Below are 18,118 nucleotides of genomic sequence, written 5' to 3' on the forward strand. Positions count from 1 at the left end.
ATCCAACTCATCCGTCTGTTCCCACAGGTGGAGCAGGAGACAAGGACCGTGCACCAATCAGCCATGAGTCCTTCCTGCTCATGGCCAACTCCCAGACGGACATGGATGACTGGGTCAAGGCCATACGACGGGTCATCTGGGCGCCGTTTGGTGGAGGTAAAAGTAAAGCTCCAACGGAAAGTTTGTTTGGAAAGGAAACTCTTGAAAATAGATTGAAATATCGGACCATTTCAACTTGGCTGTTCTTAAGTAGATATTTGGCTGCACCAAATAATAATATACATCCATTTAATAAAATCAAATACAAATAAGGCAACAAGAGAAGTATCCAACACTTATCTTTTGTAAAGTAAATGTGAACAGCCGATATGGGCATCTACATCTACTATATGATTTGCCTGAGTAGCTGGACAGGACAAAAAAAAAAGTAGATAACAAAACATACTTCTTTAGGGCTACAGCTATCAATTTTAGTTATCCATCAGTTTATTCGATCAATTAAGTACCGTATTTTCCGCACCATAAGCCGCCCTGGGTTATAAGCCGCGCCTTCAATGAACGGCATATTTCAAAACTTTGTCCACCTATAAGCCGCCCCGTGTTATAAGCCGCATCTAACTGCGCTAAAGGGAATGTCAAAAAAACAGTCAGATAGGTCAGTCAAACTTTAATAATATATTAAAAACCAGCGTTCTAACAACTCTGTTCACTCCCAAAATGTACGGTAATGTGCAAATGTGCAATCACAAACATAGTAAAATTCAAAATAGTGCAGAGCAATAACATCAATAACTTAATGTTGCTCGAACGTTAATGTCACAACACACAAAATAAACATAACGCTCACTTTCTGAAGTTATTCTTCATTCATAAATCCCTCGAATACTTCTCCTTCGGTGTCCGAATTAAAAAGTTGGGCGAATACGGGATCCAAAATGGCCGGCTCCGTCTCGTCGAAGTCATTGCCTTCCGGAAAGCTCGGACCACAGTTGTGACCGAAATATCCGCCCAGGCATTTACGATCCACTGGCAGATGTTGGCGTATGTCGTCCGGCGCTGTCTCCCTGTCTTAGTGAAGGTGTGTTCGCCTTCGGTCATCCATTGTTCCCACGCCGTTCGCAGTCGTGCTTTAAATGCCCTGTTGACACCAATATCGAGCGGTTGGAGTTCTTTGGTTAATCCACCCGGAATGACGGCGAGTGTTGTATTTGTGTGCTTCACTTGTTTTTTGACACCATCTGTGATGTGGGCGCGCATGGAGTCGTATATCAACATGGAACACACAAAGGAAATGAAACGTAAAACCCGCGCACTTCTTCTTCTATGGGGGCGGGTGGTTGCTTACCGTAGAAGAAGAAGCGCTTCCTCTTCTACGGGGGCGGGTGCTTACCTTGGCAGTTGCTTACCATAGAAGAAGAAGCGCTTCCTCTTCTACGGGGAAAAAAGATGGCGGCTGTTTACCGTAGTTGCGAGACCGAAACTTTATGAAAATAAATATTTATATTAATCCATATATAAGGCGCACCGGGTTATAAGCCGCACTGTCAGCTTTTGTGAAAATTTGTGGTTTTTAGGTGCGGCTTATAGTGCGGAAAATACGGTAATTGGATAAAACTCACTTTATAGCCTAAATGCGTATTTTAGGGAAATGGTTCAAAATATTTTTCTGCTTGACATAACCTACATTTTTTGTTCTAATCAATGCACATCATCAACATTGAAATCGCAATTTTGACATGTGTACATTTATAAAAATAAATAAAAAAACACGGCACACACACGCCAGCACTCTTATGTGCGCTCTATTGTAGCCGCCGCCCCGAAACTGTCTGCATTTTTAAAGTTCCTGGCACCTATGCAGGCTGGAAGTTATTATTTGTATTATTTATTCTTTAGCTCCCCAACAATTAATCAATTAATTTGATTAGAGAAAAGCTTCAATTTGTGTTGTGTTTTGATTAATTGTTTAATGAGTGTAACTAATAAACATTTATTAAATCCGGACCACAAATATGCGGACATAGTTTCCGCACGGTCGCTGCAATAGAGCGCACATGAGAGCAGTGGCGCGTGGGTCATGATCTGTGTGGCAACGAACTGCGGAATGTTTTTACTGTATTTGTATTAATATTCATACAGTACAGGCCAAAAGTTTGGACACGCCTTCTCATTTCATTTTCTTTATTTTCATGACTATTTACATTGTAGATTGTCACTGAAGGCATCAAAACTGTGACACCTGTGAAGTGAAAACCCTTTCAGGGGACTACCTCTTGAAGCTCATCGAGAGAATGCCAAGAGTGTGCAAAGCAGTAATCAGAGCAAAGGGTGGCTTTTTTGAAGAAACTAGAATATAAAACATGTTTTCGGTTATTTAATCTTTTTTTGTTAAGTACATAACTCCACATGTGTTCATTCATAGTTGTGATGCCTTCAGTCATGAAAATTAAGAAAACAACATTAAATGAAAAGGTGTGTCCAAACCTTTGGCCTAAACGTGCAATTTCAATGCTGATGATGTGCATTTATTAGGAAAAAAATAGTTAAGGTTATTTCATTTTGGTATTTTTATTTATTTGAACATAAAAAAAAAACGAATATAGCATCTCCAATATAATATGGTCATCTGAAAAAACTGATATTAAAAGAACATGAAAAAAAAATGTGTGTCCAAAAAGGAGTAGGAAGAAGCAAAAGTATCTAACATCCCGCTCCTGAGAATATTGCGAGCAGAAAGAGGTTTATTTATTTCAACTATTTTCCCCACAATACACATTTTGGTTATAAAGTGTGTTTTATCCGTTTTTTGGATTAATGTAACAAACTAAATGATAGATGACAAAAATAATTGATAGAGCCCTATTACACTCATTAAATAATTAATCGAAGCAACAGAATATAATCAAATTAATCAATTTAAATTGATTAATCATTGTTGCCCAAAATTGCTTACATAATGGATTTATAATTCTCTTCCTGTCGTTTTGCCTCACGCCAAAGAAAAGACACCCAAAACTAATTTCTCCTAGACAACGCATCTTTTAATTATTACCAATGTTGACGTGTCTGTGCGTGGCTCCAGATCGAGTCTGCAAATTGTCCTTCTCGTCTCGCTGTTCTACAAGTGCACTTGACAGCATTCCAGAAAAAAAAGCAAAACCTCCAACAGTTGGTGCAGCTGAACAGCAAGGTGCTGGGTTACATGTCGGATAAAACACAGTCAGTCCTTTCTCACCAAGTACCACCTCAGAAAACACTTGGCTCTCCAGGTACCGCTATAATGCCCTACATTAAAATACAGTGGTAGGCCTAAGTATTCATTAAAAACAAGACAGAGGATTTTTTTTAACAAGTATATTTAATAGTTTTGGCCACTGTGACATTACACACAGTTTGAACAGTAACACTGTGTCTGAACATTGTATTAAGTGATTCTTAGGCGTACCACTGCACTAAGTAATACATGGTTTGTCAAGTGTTTGAAACATTTTGGTTGATACTAAACTGGGACAGAGTATGCACAAGAATTGTACTTATCCCAGTACATGGCTCCTAAATATAAAATAAGAATAGTCAAACCGTATCATATCTAACTGGAGTCGTATTTCCCATAGGTGTGAACGCTTGTCTATATCAGTGTTTTTCTGGTGTGCCGTGGGAGATGATCTAATTTCACCTATTTGGGTTAAAATATTTTTTGCTAACCAGTAATTATAGTCTGCAAATGATGTGTTGTTGTTGAGTGTCGGTGCTGTCTAGAGCTCGGCAGAGTTACCGTGTAATACTCTTCCATATCAGTAGGTGGCAGCCGGTAGCTAATTGCTTTGTAGATGTCGGAAACAGCGGGAGGCAGCGTGCAGGTAAAAAAGTGACTAATGCTTAAACCGAAAATAAACAAAAGGTGAGTGGCCCTAAGAAAAGGCATTGAAGCTTAGGGAAGGCTTTGCAGAACGAAACTAAAACTGAACTGGCTACAAAGTAAACAAAAACAGAATGCTGGACGACAGCAAAGACTTACTGTGGAGCAAAGACGGCGTCCACAAAGTACATCCGAACATGACATGACAATCGACATTGTCCCCACAAAGAAGGATAAAAACAACTGAAATATCCTTGATTGCTAAAACAAAGTAGATGCGGGAAATATCGCTCAGAGGAAGACATGAAACTGCTACCAAAAAAAGAGAAAAAGCCACCAAAATAGGAGCGCAAGACAAGAACTAAAACACTACACATAGGAAAACAGCAAAAAACTCCAAATAAGTCACGGTCATGACACTACACCTACTTTGAGACAAGAGCTACATTGACGCATGCAATTGGGACAACGACTTTTTACTGTCAACTGAGTTTCGTTTTTTAATGATTTCTGCTAGTGGTGTGCCTCCGCATTTTTTCAACGCAAAAAAATGTGCCTTTGCATAAAAAAGGTTGAAAAACACTGGTCTATATGTGCCCTCTCGCACAATCTCAGCTGGGATAGGCTCAAGCGCACATGACCCTGAACAGGACAAGTGGTCGACTTAATTATTGTGAATGATGCCAAACTTAATGTTGGTTAGTTACATCTTAGAGCAGACTCCCTGGGAGTCTCTGAGTTGTAAGTGCAGCCATCTTCACCAGCGACACTCTGCTCCCACCCTCCCCGCCGAAAAGTCTGCACACATTCCCCGAGTGTCGTCAGCTGCCCCTCCGTCTGTCAGCAGGACCCCAGACTACTTTCTGCTGCAGGCCACTTGATGCATTAGCGACTGCTCGTACATCAGCACACTCCAATGCCTGAACCCGAATGGATTAAGTTGGTAAAATGTGGCTTTGGGACACATGAGAGTCACTCGCTGCTGTTGTGCAGCCCTTGTCCTGTCAATCATGTGATTATTGCCAGGTGGCTGCTGCAGACGGGCAACAGGTAACTGATTTGATTCCTCCCTCAGCTTGGAGATGATATTGAAACCTCTTTGAGAAGCACTTATGTTATCAATCAATCAATCAATCAATCAATGTTTATTTATACAGCCCTAAATCACAAGTGTCTCAAAGGGCTGCACAAGCCACAACGACATCCTCGGTATAGCTCACATAAGGGCAAGGAAAAACTCACCCCAGTGGGACGTCGATGTGAATGACTATGAGAAACCTTGGAGAGGACCGCATATGTGGGTAACCCCCCCCCCCCTCTAGGGAGACCGAATGCAATGGATGTCGAGTGGGTCTAACATAATATTGTGAGAGTCCAGTCCATAGTGGATCCAGCATAACAGTAAGAGTCCAGTCCACAGTGGGGTCAGCAGGAAACCATCCCGAGCGGAGACGGGTCAGCAGCGCAGAGATGTTCCCAACCAATATACAGGCGAGCGGTCCACCCGGGGTCCCGACCCCGGACAGCCAGCACCCCATCCATGGCCACCATCCCCTCCACAGGGATAGGGGGGAGCAGAGGAGAAAAGAAAAGAAACGGCAGATCAACTGGTCTAAAAAAGGGGGGCTATTCAAAGGCTAGAGTATACAAATGAGTTTTGAGATGGGACTTAAATGTTTCTACTGAGGTAGCATCTCTAATTGTTACCGGGAGGGCATTCCATAGTGCTGGAGCCCGAATAGAAAACGCTCTACAGCCCGCAGACTTTTTTTGGGCTCTGGGAATCACTAATAAGCCGGAGTTCTTTGAACGCAGATTTCTTGCCGGGACATATGGTACAATACAATCGGTAAGATAGGCTGGAGCTAGACCGTGTAGTATTTTATACGTAAGTAGTAAAACCTTAAAGTCGCATCTTAAGTGCACAGGAAGCCAGTGCAGGTGAGCCAGTATAGGCGTAATATGATCAAACTTTCTTGTTCTTGTCAAAAGTCTAGCAGCCGCATTTTGTACCAACTGTAATCTTTTAATCCTAGACATAGGGAGACCCGAAAATAATACGTTACAGTAATCGAGTTTTCGTTGGATACAAATAGATGAAATGGATGTGTGGTGCTGTGATTAGGGTCTTTGATTAATAATGGCACCTCACTGGAATACACTTACAGTGCATCAGGGAAGTATTCACTTTTTCCACATGTTATGTTACTGTCACGTTTGGGTCGCAGCTTGCTGCGGGGTTCGTTCTCCCGAAATGCAAACGGACCACTACGGACATGGCGTGCAGGTTGGAACATTATTTATTCCACAAAATATCAAAGTAGTACAAAAAAAACCGGAAAACAAGTGGTTTGTTCCGCACACTTTACCGACGAAAGCTATGCTACGACAGAGATGGCAAGAATGTGTGGGTATCCTGCGACACTCAAAGCAGATGCTGACATCAACTCCAAAACTGGACAGATCAGCTTTCAGGAAAAGAGAGCGGATGAGGGTATGTCTACAGAATATATTAATTGATGAAAACTTTATTCATTACTCGCGGTATGGTTAACCTGAGTGCTGAAATCGTGGAAAAATATATGTTCTTAGCGCGCCTGAAATGGGCTGTCTGCACTCTCAAAGTGCATGTTGTTGCCAAATGTATTTCATATGCTGTAAACCTAGTTCATAGTTGTTAGTTTCCTTTAATGCCAAACAAACACATACCAATCGTTGGTTAGAAGGCGATCGCCAAATTCGTCCTCGCTTTCTCCCGTGTCGCTGGCTGTCGTGTCGTTTTCGTCGGTTTCGCTTGCATACGGTTCAAACCGATATGGCTCAATACAGGGCCGGCCCGTGGCATAGGCCGTATAGGCAAATGCTAAGGGCGCCGTCCATCAGGGGGCGCCATGCCAGTGCCACAAATGTTGGGAGAAAAAAAAATAAAAATAAAAATAAGTTGGTACTATTATTTCTAAATACAAAAAATAATCCCACGTTAATTAAAATGCAAAGAAAAGCCTATTTAATAGAAATATTATTTGTTACAACATTACGCCCCCCCCTCCTCCCCCGCACGGTGCGCCCCCTCCCTTCCCGTATCATGACTCTTTTTGGACGTCCCCACATCAAAAAATCAACACAAGATGCCAAAACTGTCAGGTGCCCAGGGAAGAAAAAAGAGAAAAGAAGAGGAGGAGAAACGAGAAAAGACAGAGGTAGCAGGTAGGTAACGTTAGCCTACATGAAATTATTTGTCTGTTACAGAATGTGATAGTAACCTGGCTTTTTAGCATTAAGCTAATGTTACATGATTCGGCAATTGCTAATCAATAAATAGCTAGTTCTGTTTTAACGTCGGGTTAATATTGTGGAGGGGGCTAAATTGTTATGGAAAATAATAATGTAACGTTAGGTAATTACAGTACTCCCACTTTACATTCCTCAGGGACATTTCTTTCTTTCTTTAGTTTATTTCGAACATGAACACACTTACATCATAATACATCACACAATTTCATATCATTTCATTTTACATCATGCCCGAAAAGGAGTAGGAAGAAGCAAAGCTTATTTAATCCTACCTCTTTCCCACTTCAAAGCGTTTACAAATAAATAGAATCATTTACTGACCTTTTTATATAATAAAATAACATCTATGAGTTAGTATACAACAGTTTTGTACTATGTAATTAATTAATTAATTCAGTCATTATTAACATACTGAGATGAAGAATATCTTATTTTCAATAAGGTTGAAAGTATTTCTCATAATTCTTCTTCTTTGTACTCTGTAAGCACTATTATTTTGAACAACCTCTTAAACTGGATCATATCAGTACAATTTTTAACTTTTTTACTTAATCCATTCCATCATTTAATTCCACATACTGATATGCTAAAAGTTCTAAGTGTTGTACATGCATATAAATGTTTGTATTAGATCTTTTAAGCAGGTGTTTTTTGTTTACATTGTTATTGCCTTCTGGTTAGCTAATGTTTGCCCTGCAGGTAATAGTCACTTTTCCACCCCTTTATATATTAGGTATAGTTGTAAGTTAAAAAAAAAAGGTCAAAGACAAAGCTATTCGGGTTCTTGTGAGTATATACACTTCACTGCCGATGTGGGGGGGGGCGCCACCTAAAATCTTGCCTAGGGCGCCAGATTGGTTAGGGCCGGGCCTGGCTCAATAGCTTCAGTTTCTTCTTCAATTTCGTTTTCCCTACCTGCCTCCACACTACAACCATCCGTTTCAATACATGCGTAATCTGTTGAATAGCTTAAGCCGCTGAAATCCGAGTCTGAATCCGAGCTAATGTCGCTATATCTTGCTGTTTTATGCGCCATGTTTGTTTGTGTTGGCTTCACTATGTGACGTCACAGGAAAATGGACTGGTGTATATAACGATGGTTAAAATCAGGCACTTTGAAGCTTTTTTTTAGGGATATTGCGTGATGGGTAAAATTTTGAAAAAAACTTCGAAAAATAAAATAAGCCACTGGGAACTGATTTTTAATGGTTCTAACCATTCTGAAATTGTGATAATGTTCCCCTTTAAGTAGCGTACTGCACGTTGTGTAAACAATACTCAAAATGCCGGACATTTGAGGCATTTAAGAAACTCCGCCCTGACAGCCCCGCAAAAGAGGACATGTCCGGTGAAAAGAGGACGTATGGTCAGTCTATCCTAGCCCGTAGCATGATAGCAAAAGAGGACATGTCTGGTGATAGCATGCTAGCAGCGACCGGGCTAGGATAGACTGACCATACGTCCTCTTTTCACCGGACATGTCCTCTTTTGCGGGGCTGTCAGGCGGTGTTTCTTAAATGTCTCAAATGTCCGGCATTTTGAGTTAGGGTTGCGTGTATTTTCAATATACGTTCAGGGTTAAGAAGGTTAAAAACACAACAAATTGTGCGTGTAGTACATTGGTGAGGGAGGGGGAGAGCCAGAGAGAGCCAGAGAGTTGTGATAAACATGCATCAGGCTCTGCTTTTTATCGATAGATTTATCGATTTAATTTGTTATTATCTATAGCAGGGGTGTCAAAAGTGTGCATTTTCCTTGTTTTATTTGGCAAGTTGAAAGAACATGGTGCCAGTATGCTGTTTTTTTTTCTTCAATAAAATACTGGAAAGGATAGAAATGTAGTTTGTCTCTTTTATCCGATTATTAATCGAAGTAATAATCGACAGATTAATCGATTATCAAATTAATCAGTTGCAGCCCTAGTGGCATCATATTCAAAAATACTTGAGGCTGTAATTGCTGCCAAAAATGCATCAACAAAGTAATGAGTTAACGCGGTGAATACTTATGTACACACAATTTTTTGTTTTGTTTTGTATATCTATCTCTCCGACCTCCTTCAGCCTTACTGCCCCACCCGATCCTTAAGATCAGCCGATCAGCTGCTGTTGACGGTCCCTGACACAAGGCTGAAGCTTAGAGGTGACAGAGCTTTCGCCGTTGCTGCTCCCAAGCTCTGGAACGACCTACCCCTGAGTGTTAGACAAGCCTCCTCTCTTCCTGTTTTTAAATCTCTCTTAAAAACATACTTTTATTCCATGGCTTTTAACACTGAGTGATATCCATCCTGCAATGGCGCCCAATAATACACCTGCTGTGATCCTGTTTTTTATGTTTTTATGTTTTTATTAATTCTATTTTAATTATTTATTTTTTTTATCGTGTTCTGTTTGTGTTGTGTTGTGTTTGCTCGGTACTCGTTTTATCTTTTAACCTGTTCATTGTACAGCACTTTGGCTACCCCTGTGGTAAATTTTAAATGTGCTCTATAAATAAAGTTGATTTGATTTGATTTGATTTAATAAAATTGCAAATTAAAAAAAAAAAAAGAAACATTTTTCACATTGTTATTATGGTATATTGTGTGTAGAATTATGAGGACAAAAATTAATTGATTCCTTTTTATAAATAAAGTTGTAACATGAGAAGATATTTCAAAAAAGTGCAGCACTGTGAATACTTTCCGGAAGTACTGTGTTTGTAGTGAAGTGAAGTGAATTATATTTATATAACGCTTTACATAGTGAAACCCAATATCTAAGTTACATTTAAACCAGTGTGGGTGGCACTGGGAGCAGGTGGGTAAAGTGTCTTGCCCAAGGACACAACGGCAGTGACTAGGATGGCGGATGCGGGGATCGAACCTGCAACCCTCAAGTTGCTGGCACGGCCGCCCTACCAACCGAGCTATACCGTTCGGTTGTTGCTTCCTTTGTGTGTGTGCATGTGCGTGTAATGCCGATCCCCTTTAATTTGGAGCAGGTTGTGAGTACAATAACATCCATTGTGTAAGGTGTGTGTCTTGTAATGCTTCAGATGGAAATGACAAGCCTACCTTTTTTAATGGATGACAGCAAAGCAGCGCTTGAACGATGAACGCTAAAGTCTCGTTTCCGCAGGGATATTTGGCCAGCGATTAGAGGACACGGTGCTGTATGAGAAGAAGTTGGGCCCCCGGCTGGCCCCCCTGCTGGTGGAGCAGTGTGTGGACTTCATCAGGGAGAGGGGCTTGGATGAGGAGGGTCTTTTCCGAATGCCGGGGCAGGCCAACCTGGTCAAAGAGCTGCAGGAGGCTTTCGACTGTGGCGACAAGCCTCTTTTTGACAGGTGAAACGCCTCAACAGGTTGAACACACACAAAGCAAACTGATCATTAATATCAGACATACAGTATATCCTTTTTCATTTCTCTTTGCAGTAACACGGACGTTCACACGGTGGCGTCCTTGATGAAGTTGTACCTGCGAGAGCTGCCTGAACCTGTCATTCCCTTCTGCAAATATGAAGACTTTCTAACATGCGCACAGCTTTTGGCCAAAGATGAGGAGGAGGCATGTAAACGGTGCATGGTCCTTAGAGGTGCGGCTCTCGGTCTAAAAGCGCTGCGCTTGTGCTTCTCCTCAGGGGGTTCAGGAGCTTGGAAAGCAAGTTAACACACTACCTCTGCCGAACTACAATCTCCTCAAGTACATATGCAAGTAAGTTCATCGTTTTTTAGTCGAGTTTGTTTGCAAACAATGTGAATATTCCATCAATAGCGATATAGGACATGTACAGTACAGCCCCGCTATTGGTCACATTGAGTGAGACGCTCTGCCAAGAGAATAAAAACACAAACATAAACCCTATACATGCCTCACACTGATCAAACACATTTTAAATTATATGTTGATAGGAATAATAATGAAACATGATCAATAGAACAAATGGAATCTGGGTCACAGTCTAGCCCAGAGGTGTCAAACGTACGGACTGCGGGCCGGATCAGGCGAACAGGTTTTATTCGGCCGGCGAGATGAGATTGCTAATTATAAAAATGAACTGAAATTTTTGAATGAAAAAAAAAAAACGTTGTTGGACGTCTTAGTATCCCCTGCCATGAAAACATGACTTCAGAGGGGGCGGAGCTATGTGCCATGTTAAGATAGAGGCAACACATCCGTGTTTGGACACCACGTACTTAAGCTGCCTATTAGTGATTTAATACAACCCTACCTACTGTAACATTTGAAAATGAGCTGATAATGATAACTGCCATACAGTTGTATCTTGTTTTTTTAATTAATTTTCCGAGTCTTATTTGCAATTAATATATACTAGATTTTGCATGCAGTTGCAATTCCAAAGGGTTAGATGGCAGTAGTATGTAATTTAAAAATTAATTTAACACACACACACATTCTTGTATGTGTTTCCTTCTTGAGACCTCCGAAAAATGCCTACCTCTTAAGAACCACCCTTTCGAAATATATAAAGATTTGTATTTACAACATTAATAATAATTACCGTATTTTTCGGACTATAAGTCGCAGTTTTTTTTTTGTAGTTTGGCCGGGGGTGCGTCTTATACTCAGGAGCGACTTATGTGTGAAATGATTAACACATTATCGTAAAATATTAAATAATATTATTTAGCTCATTCACGTAAGAGACTAGACGTATAAGATTTCATGGGATTTAGCGATTAGGAGTGACAGATTGTTTGGTAAACGTATAGCATGTTCTATATGTTATAGTTATTTGAATGACTCTTACCATAATATGTTATGTTAACATACCAGGCACGTTCTCAGTTGGTTATTTATGCCTCATATAACGTACACTTATTCAGCCTGTTGTTCACTATTCTTTATTTATTTTAAATTGCCTTTCAAATGTCTATTCTTGGTGTTGGGTTTTATGAAATCAATTTCCCCAAAAAATGCGACTTATACTCCAGTGCGACTTATATATGTTGTTTTTCTTCTTTATTATGCATTTTCGGCAGGTGCGACTTATACTCCGAAAAATACGGTACATACTATGCAAATATAAAAAAGGTAAGCTCTTAGTTAATAATTTTTCATTTCATTTTTCTTGTTGATGTCTCAAGAAGGGTAGCAATACAAGAACACACACACAGCTTCATTGCAAAGACTCCCCCCTAGCAAGGCAACACATCTAACCCTTTGGAATTGCAACTGCCTGCAAAATCTAGTATATATTAATTGCAAATAAGACTCAGAAAATTAATTTAAAAAACAAGATACAACTGTACGGCAGTTATCATTATCAGCTCATTTTCAAATGTTTACAGTAGGTAGGGTTGTATTGTTGCCTTAATTCCTGTGGGAATCCTGCACGTGACTGAAGCACTAAGGGGTGTGACTATCCAGGACTAGCTGCAGTGTGCTCAAACAACCACCAGGTAGCGTCTGTGAGCAGATAATATTGTGTCATCTCTTTCTCTTTTAAACGTATCAGCTCTTTAAGGTAGATGGTGCATTCTTCACTCACGCTTTAAGTGAGAGATGAGGCAAAAATTAACCCAGACTGACTGTACAATTAAAAACAAGACATTTGATTAGAAACTTGTAACAAAGTGGACTGTCGAAAGGTAGTATTCATGTATGCTGTATTATGATGCTCTGTCAGTGATTGTACACAGGCTCCATCTAGTGGTACATCAAGGAATCACCTAATTAAATATTCAAACAGTGTTGGCCCTGCGATGAGGTGGCGACTTGTCCAGGGTGTACCCCGCCTTCCGCCCGAATGCAGCTGAGATAGGCTCCAGCACCCCCCGCGACCTCAAAAGGGACATGCGGTAGAAAATGGATGGATGGATGTTACTGTTCTAACTGTGGCCAAACATATAAAATAGACTTGTTAAATAAAACATCTGCCTTGTTTTTTAATGAATATTCAGGCCTATTACTCTACTGTATTCTAATGTTGCTCATTATGGTCATTAAGTGTTTTCTAAAAAAAAAAAAAAAAGTTTGAGAACCACTAATCTGTTACCCCGCGACCCCAAAAGGGACAAGCAGTAGAAAATGGATGGATGGATACTCTATGTCAGTGGTTCTTAACCTGGGTTCGATGGAACCCTAGGGGTTCGGTGAGTCGGCCTCAGGGGTTCGGCGCAGGTCAAAACACACCCGACTCAACGTGTAAATACAAACTTCTTCCTATCGGCGTATTACGGATACGACAACAGCTGACTGATTTGCAGGTGTGTAATTTGTTGTGAGTTTATGCACTGTGTTGGTTTTGTTCTTTGAACAAGGTGATGTTCATGCACGGTTCATTTTATGCACCAGTAAAAAAAAAAACATGGTAACAACTTTAGTATGGGGAACATATTCACCATTAATTAGTTGGCTTATTAACATGCAAATTCATAACATATTGGCTTTTAACTAGTCATTATTAAGTACTTATTAATGCCTTATTCGGCATGGCCTTATTATAACCCTAACCCTCTAACACTGACCCTAACCCTAACCAAATAACTCTAAATTAAGTCTTTATTACTTAGAATATGTTCCCCATACTAAAGTGTTACCAAAAACATAACTTTGTCTTGAATTTGAAAATTATTATTTATTTTTTATTTTTTTCACTAAAGAAGGGTTCGTTGAATGCGCATATGGAACTGGTGGGGTTCGGTACCTCCAACAAGGTTAAGAACCACTGCTCTATGTTATGCTTTATTGATTAGGGCTTCATGGGTCGTCTGTCAAAATGTAATCTATTTGAAGAGAAAAAACATAAACTTGTGGGTTTTCCCACAAATACAAAAACATTAGAAATGTAAAATATATACTCTGGTCCAACACTTTCATAAATAAATAGCATCATTTTCCTTTTAGATTCCTTGATGAAGTCCAATCTCACTGTAATGAAAACAAGATGAGTGTTCAGAACCTTGCCACAGTGTTCGGACCCAATATCCTTCGACCCAAGATGGAAGACCCAGTGACCATCATGGAGGGTATGACGCAATGTGTTTTGTCTTTGTTGTGGACCAGGACAAGGCAGTGCATGTGTGTTCATGTGCTCCACATTCCACAGGTACGTCTTTAGTCCAGCACCTAATGACGGTCCTCATCAGGGAACACAACCGTTTGTACTCAGGGAGGGACCAGGAGGGCCTCAACGTACCCCAAGCGGAGCATCCCTTTCAGGGACATCAGCTCCACAACCGCAGCCTCGGTGCCTGGATCTCTGAAGAAGACCTGCAGAGCTGCCCCGTCCCCAACCCGGAACAAGAACTGGACAGCGGCGCCTCGTCACTCGATGCTAAACTGTGTGCTGCCGTCACGCCCACGCAGACCCCCAACCCCGTCCCAAAATTAGGTTCTTCTTCGACGAAAGCCGACACGGTGGTCAGTCCGAGTAAACAAGCCAAGAGCTTACCTTCTTGGAAGTACACTTTTAAAAGCTCCTCCGCGCCTCGTTCTCAGCCGCAGGCTAAGCAGAGCGGATCGGTGCCGGACCCAAGCGGCGTGTCCTCCGGAGGAGGAAGTAGTAACTGGCTGATGAACGGTTTGTCCTCTTTGAGGGGCCACAGGCGCACGTCCTCAGGTGAAAGGTCAACACGCGACCGGGACTCAACCGGCTCCTCCCAGAGACTTTCCACCTACGACAACGTCACGTCCTCCTCCAGCATGGGAAGTGTCCAGAGTGTGGCCAGCACACCCTGGTCTACTTCCTCCTGCGAGATCTCGGCGCCCGAATCTGGAAGCGGCGAGCAGAACTGCGGAGTCGCGAGTGAAAGCGGAGATAAAGCGGAGTGGACGGGGGAGGCGGCGCGAGGACGGGACGGGGATGTGAGCGCAGATCCCGGCTCTGAGCGGGACAGCTGCGAGGCCATGGAGCTGTGCAGCAGCGAGAACGGCAACGTGAGCACGGCCGCCGGAGTTCCATCCATCGTCACGTCTGAGGATGGGGACGGGACTGAGGTCTCGCTAGGCAGTCTGGTGGACGGCCTGAAGGACCAGCTTCACAAACAGAAGGCAGCCTACGAGGCCCGGATCCAAAAGTAAGTACCTGATTTCATAGGCGCCGATCTACATTTCTGCCAGTGGCTGCTCGGTCTGTGTGGACTGGTGTTGTCCCAAAAGTATTTCGGTACTTTTCTAAATAAAGGGGACCACAAAAAATGTGTGTGTGTGTGTGTGGAGCAGGTTGGAGGAGTCCAGCGCTGCCTTGTGTGCACACCTGGAGCGTCTGGAGCAGGCGATGGAGCAGGAGAAGAAGAGGCAGCGCATGCTGGAGATCAAACTACGGAACTCCGAGCGGGCTCGCGAGGACGCCGAGAACCGCAACAGGCTCCTGGAGAAAGAAATGGAGGATTTCTTTGCTACTCTCGGGGATCTGACATCGACGACGAGGACCAGCGATATTTGACAGGCGGGTCGGCAACCCGGGTTTGTCTTACAGGACTCACGTCTTCGTTGGGAAGAAGAGAAGAAGTTTGTAAGCAAACAAAAAGGTGAGCTCAGTCAAGCGACCAAACTGAAGCACGTAAAATGAGTTATTTCCGCAATTTGGACACCATGAGGTGTGTGTTACAAGAATGGACGTTCATTGTGAGTCCAGCAGAGAGGTGTGGAGTAGAAGGAGCAGTTTTATCCTAAGAGTGGAGCTTGCACTGCAGATAGAAGTTCCTCTACTCCAACATGGAACTCTCTGCTGGCTCTTCCAGTGCCTCTCTGGTCACATGACTTCCTCCGTGTCTTACGACTCGTGGCACCCGAAGCTAAACACTGCCCTTCAAAAGAAAACCTGTCTCTTCCTGGTTGTGCCTTCAGGGAACTCTTTTGTCTTTGAAATATTACGAAAGAAGAAAGCGGCAAACAGAAAGCGACTCCCTCAGAACACACGTCTTCTTTTTGTGTACGTGAAGAAAAGTGCCGATGACCAACAACTTAGAAGGTGCCAATTATTGTGAAAGTGAAGAATGTATCCTACTAGTGAATGTAACTAACAATGTTCAAGGTCGGCCATTCAATTGTCCTTAGAGCGATGCATGCTGGGAAGAAAAGGGCCCAACAAATGAAAATGTGCTTATTTTTATTTCATTCATTTTAGAAAGACTTTTTGCCTTTGACTACTACCACTAAGAAGCAATTCCATAGAAAGATGACCCAAAAATATCAACTTCTGTTTTTGCTCCCATTTAAAAGGCATTTTTCTCTCAGATTTTCACAAAAAAATGTTAGTGAGCACTTCTCCTGCAGGATTAATGTTTCCACATGTGCGGTTATGGACTACAATATTTGAGGGGGGGGGGGGTTGTTTTGTGCACGTAGAAAGTGTTTTTGGTCTTCAAGCCCATGAAAAATGGTAGAAAAGACAAAAGTATCGTTGATATTTTTGTCTCTCAGCTCAGTCGAAATGTCTTCAAGGGTCATCAATGGTGCTTGTTCTTTATTTATTTGTGCATACGTTATTGTAATGAATGAACACCTGTGGGAATAAATTTGACAGTGTACATCATTTGTGCTGTTTATCAATGACTTAACTCTTTACACCAGAAGAGGTGTTTTTGGTCTGGGACGCGAGAAGTCACAGGTTTGGCCCCACAGTGTGTCTCCAGTTTAATTTGAAATGTCTGACAGCTTAACTGCTGGTAATTGACCGCCATCTTGTGGACAACAATAGCATGTCAATGACCATGAAATTCACTTGAGAGTAAAATGAGCACAGCATTAATTTGACATTTCCCAATCATGGGGCGAATAAAACGCAGAAAGTCAACACACACAGTCACACATGACACAACTTGCTCACTGAACATTGTCGATATTATTAAAAAAAACATCCAAGCAACATATATACATAATTGCACCCATTTAAATCCACTACAACGCATGATGGGGAAAATGTTAAACACTCCCATCAAATGTGTTTAAGTTTGGCGCATTTTAGCTGCTTGAGATTTCTGAGTGATTACAAAATTTTAAAGAGGTCATCACAGAAGTAAAAAAGGTAGGAGTCGAACTTTCACATACTCATATACTAATATTCAATGTTTTATCGTTTGTACTTGCTATTGTATTGTCACAGTCTGATGTGTGTTGTTCAGTCTGTTAGCTAAAGCTTGCTCAATGCAAACTGATGCAAAATTATATAAATGATTGTTGCTACGTCACAATCATTGCTCTGCTGTGTGGTGAAAAAGTGTTATGAGTTATGAGTGTAAGTGTGGGTGTGTGTGCGCGAGTAGGACAGCGTACTGACGATCACCCTTGAAAATAGGGCTTTGTGTATATATATATATATATATATATATATATATATATATACATACTAGTGATGGGTCCGGCAACACCGATGCATCGGCGCATGCGTCGAGCTCATAGAGCGAAACCCTGTGTCGGTGGTGCACGTACCGCTTTTAGAAAGTCACGTGACCGATCATGAGCTGTTTTGGTCACGTGACCGATACGCGAACTGTGTTGCACTCCCGCCTCCTATGTGCCCTGTGAGCGGGTCTTTTCTATAGCCGGAGAAATAATAACTAAGAAGAGATGACTGAAGTGTTGATAACAACCAAACTTACCCCCCCCCCACCCCCCACCCCTCTATAGCCCACACCCCGGATTATAAATAATGTAAATAATTCAATGTATATACTCTGATGATTAACTTGTGTGATGACTGTATTATGATGTTAGTATATATCTGTATCATTAATCAATTTAAGTGGACCCCGACTTAAACAAGTTGAAAAACTTATTGGGGGGTTACCATTTAGTGGTCAATCGTACGGAATATGTACTTCACTGTACAACCTACTAAAGTCTCAATCAATCAATGAAAGAAATCGTCTAAAATTGAATACGTTGGAAAAACTGTTTTTTTTTAAATAAAAATGTGTAAAAAATAAATTTAAAAAAATCCCATTCCACAAGCATCCTCATTCACAACACATTCTCTTAGATTTCCATGTTATTATACATGTTCACATTTTTTA

The 18,118-nt window shown here is 41.5% G+C and overlaps 1 protein-coding gene across 3 annotated transcripts in view; it reads left to right on the forward strand.

Annotated features, from left to right (window-relative positions):
* Nucleotides 1-16,628, forward strand: part of arhgap22b (Rho GTPase activating protein 22b) — a 61,026-nt gene extending 44,398 nt beyond the window's left edge. The window contains exons 4-10 of one of the 3 annotated variants that reach the window (XM_072914075.1): nucleotides 28-156; nucleotides 10,273-10,480; nucleotides 10,571-10,703; nucleotides 10,777-10,850; nucleotides 14,007-14,128; nucleotides 14,209-15,178; nucleotides 15,321-16,628. In XM_072914075.1, the coding sequence (XP_072770176.1) occupies nucleotides 28-156; nucleotides 10,273-10,480; nucleotides 10,571-10,703; nucleotides 10,777-10,850; nucleotides 14,007-14,128; nucleotides 14,209-15,178; nucleotides 15,321-15,546 (1,862 nt within the window). In that variant the 3' untranslated portion in view covers nucleotides 15,547-16,628. The remainder of the gene's footprint in view (nucleotides 1-27; nucleotides 157-10,272; nucleotides 10,481-10,570; nucleotides 10,704-10,776; nucleotides 10,851-14,006; nucleotides 14,129-14,208; nucleotides 15,179-15,320) is intronic. The other 2 variants (XM_061967397.1, XM_072914076.1) reach the window with 2 other exon arrangements.
* Nucleotides 16,629-18,118: the final 1,490 nt, after the last annotated feature.

This window comes from Nerophis lumbriciformis, linkage group LG11 (genome assembly GCF_033978685.3).
Source record: "Nerophis lumbriciformis linkage group LG11, RoL_Nlum_v2.1, whole genome shotgun sequence".
NCBI lineage: Eukaryota > Metazoa > Chordata > Actinopteri > Syngnathiformes > Syngnathidae > Nerophis > Nerophis lumbriciformis.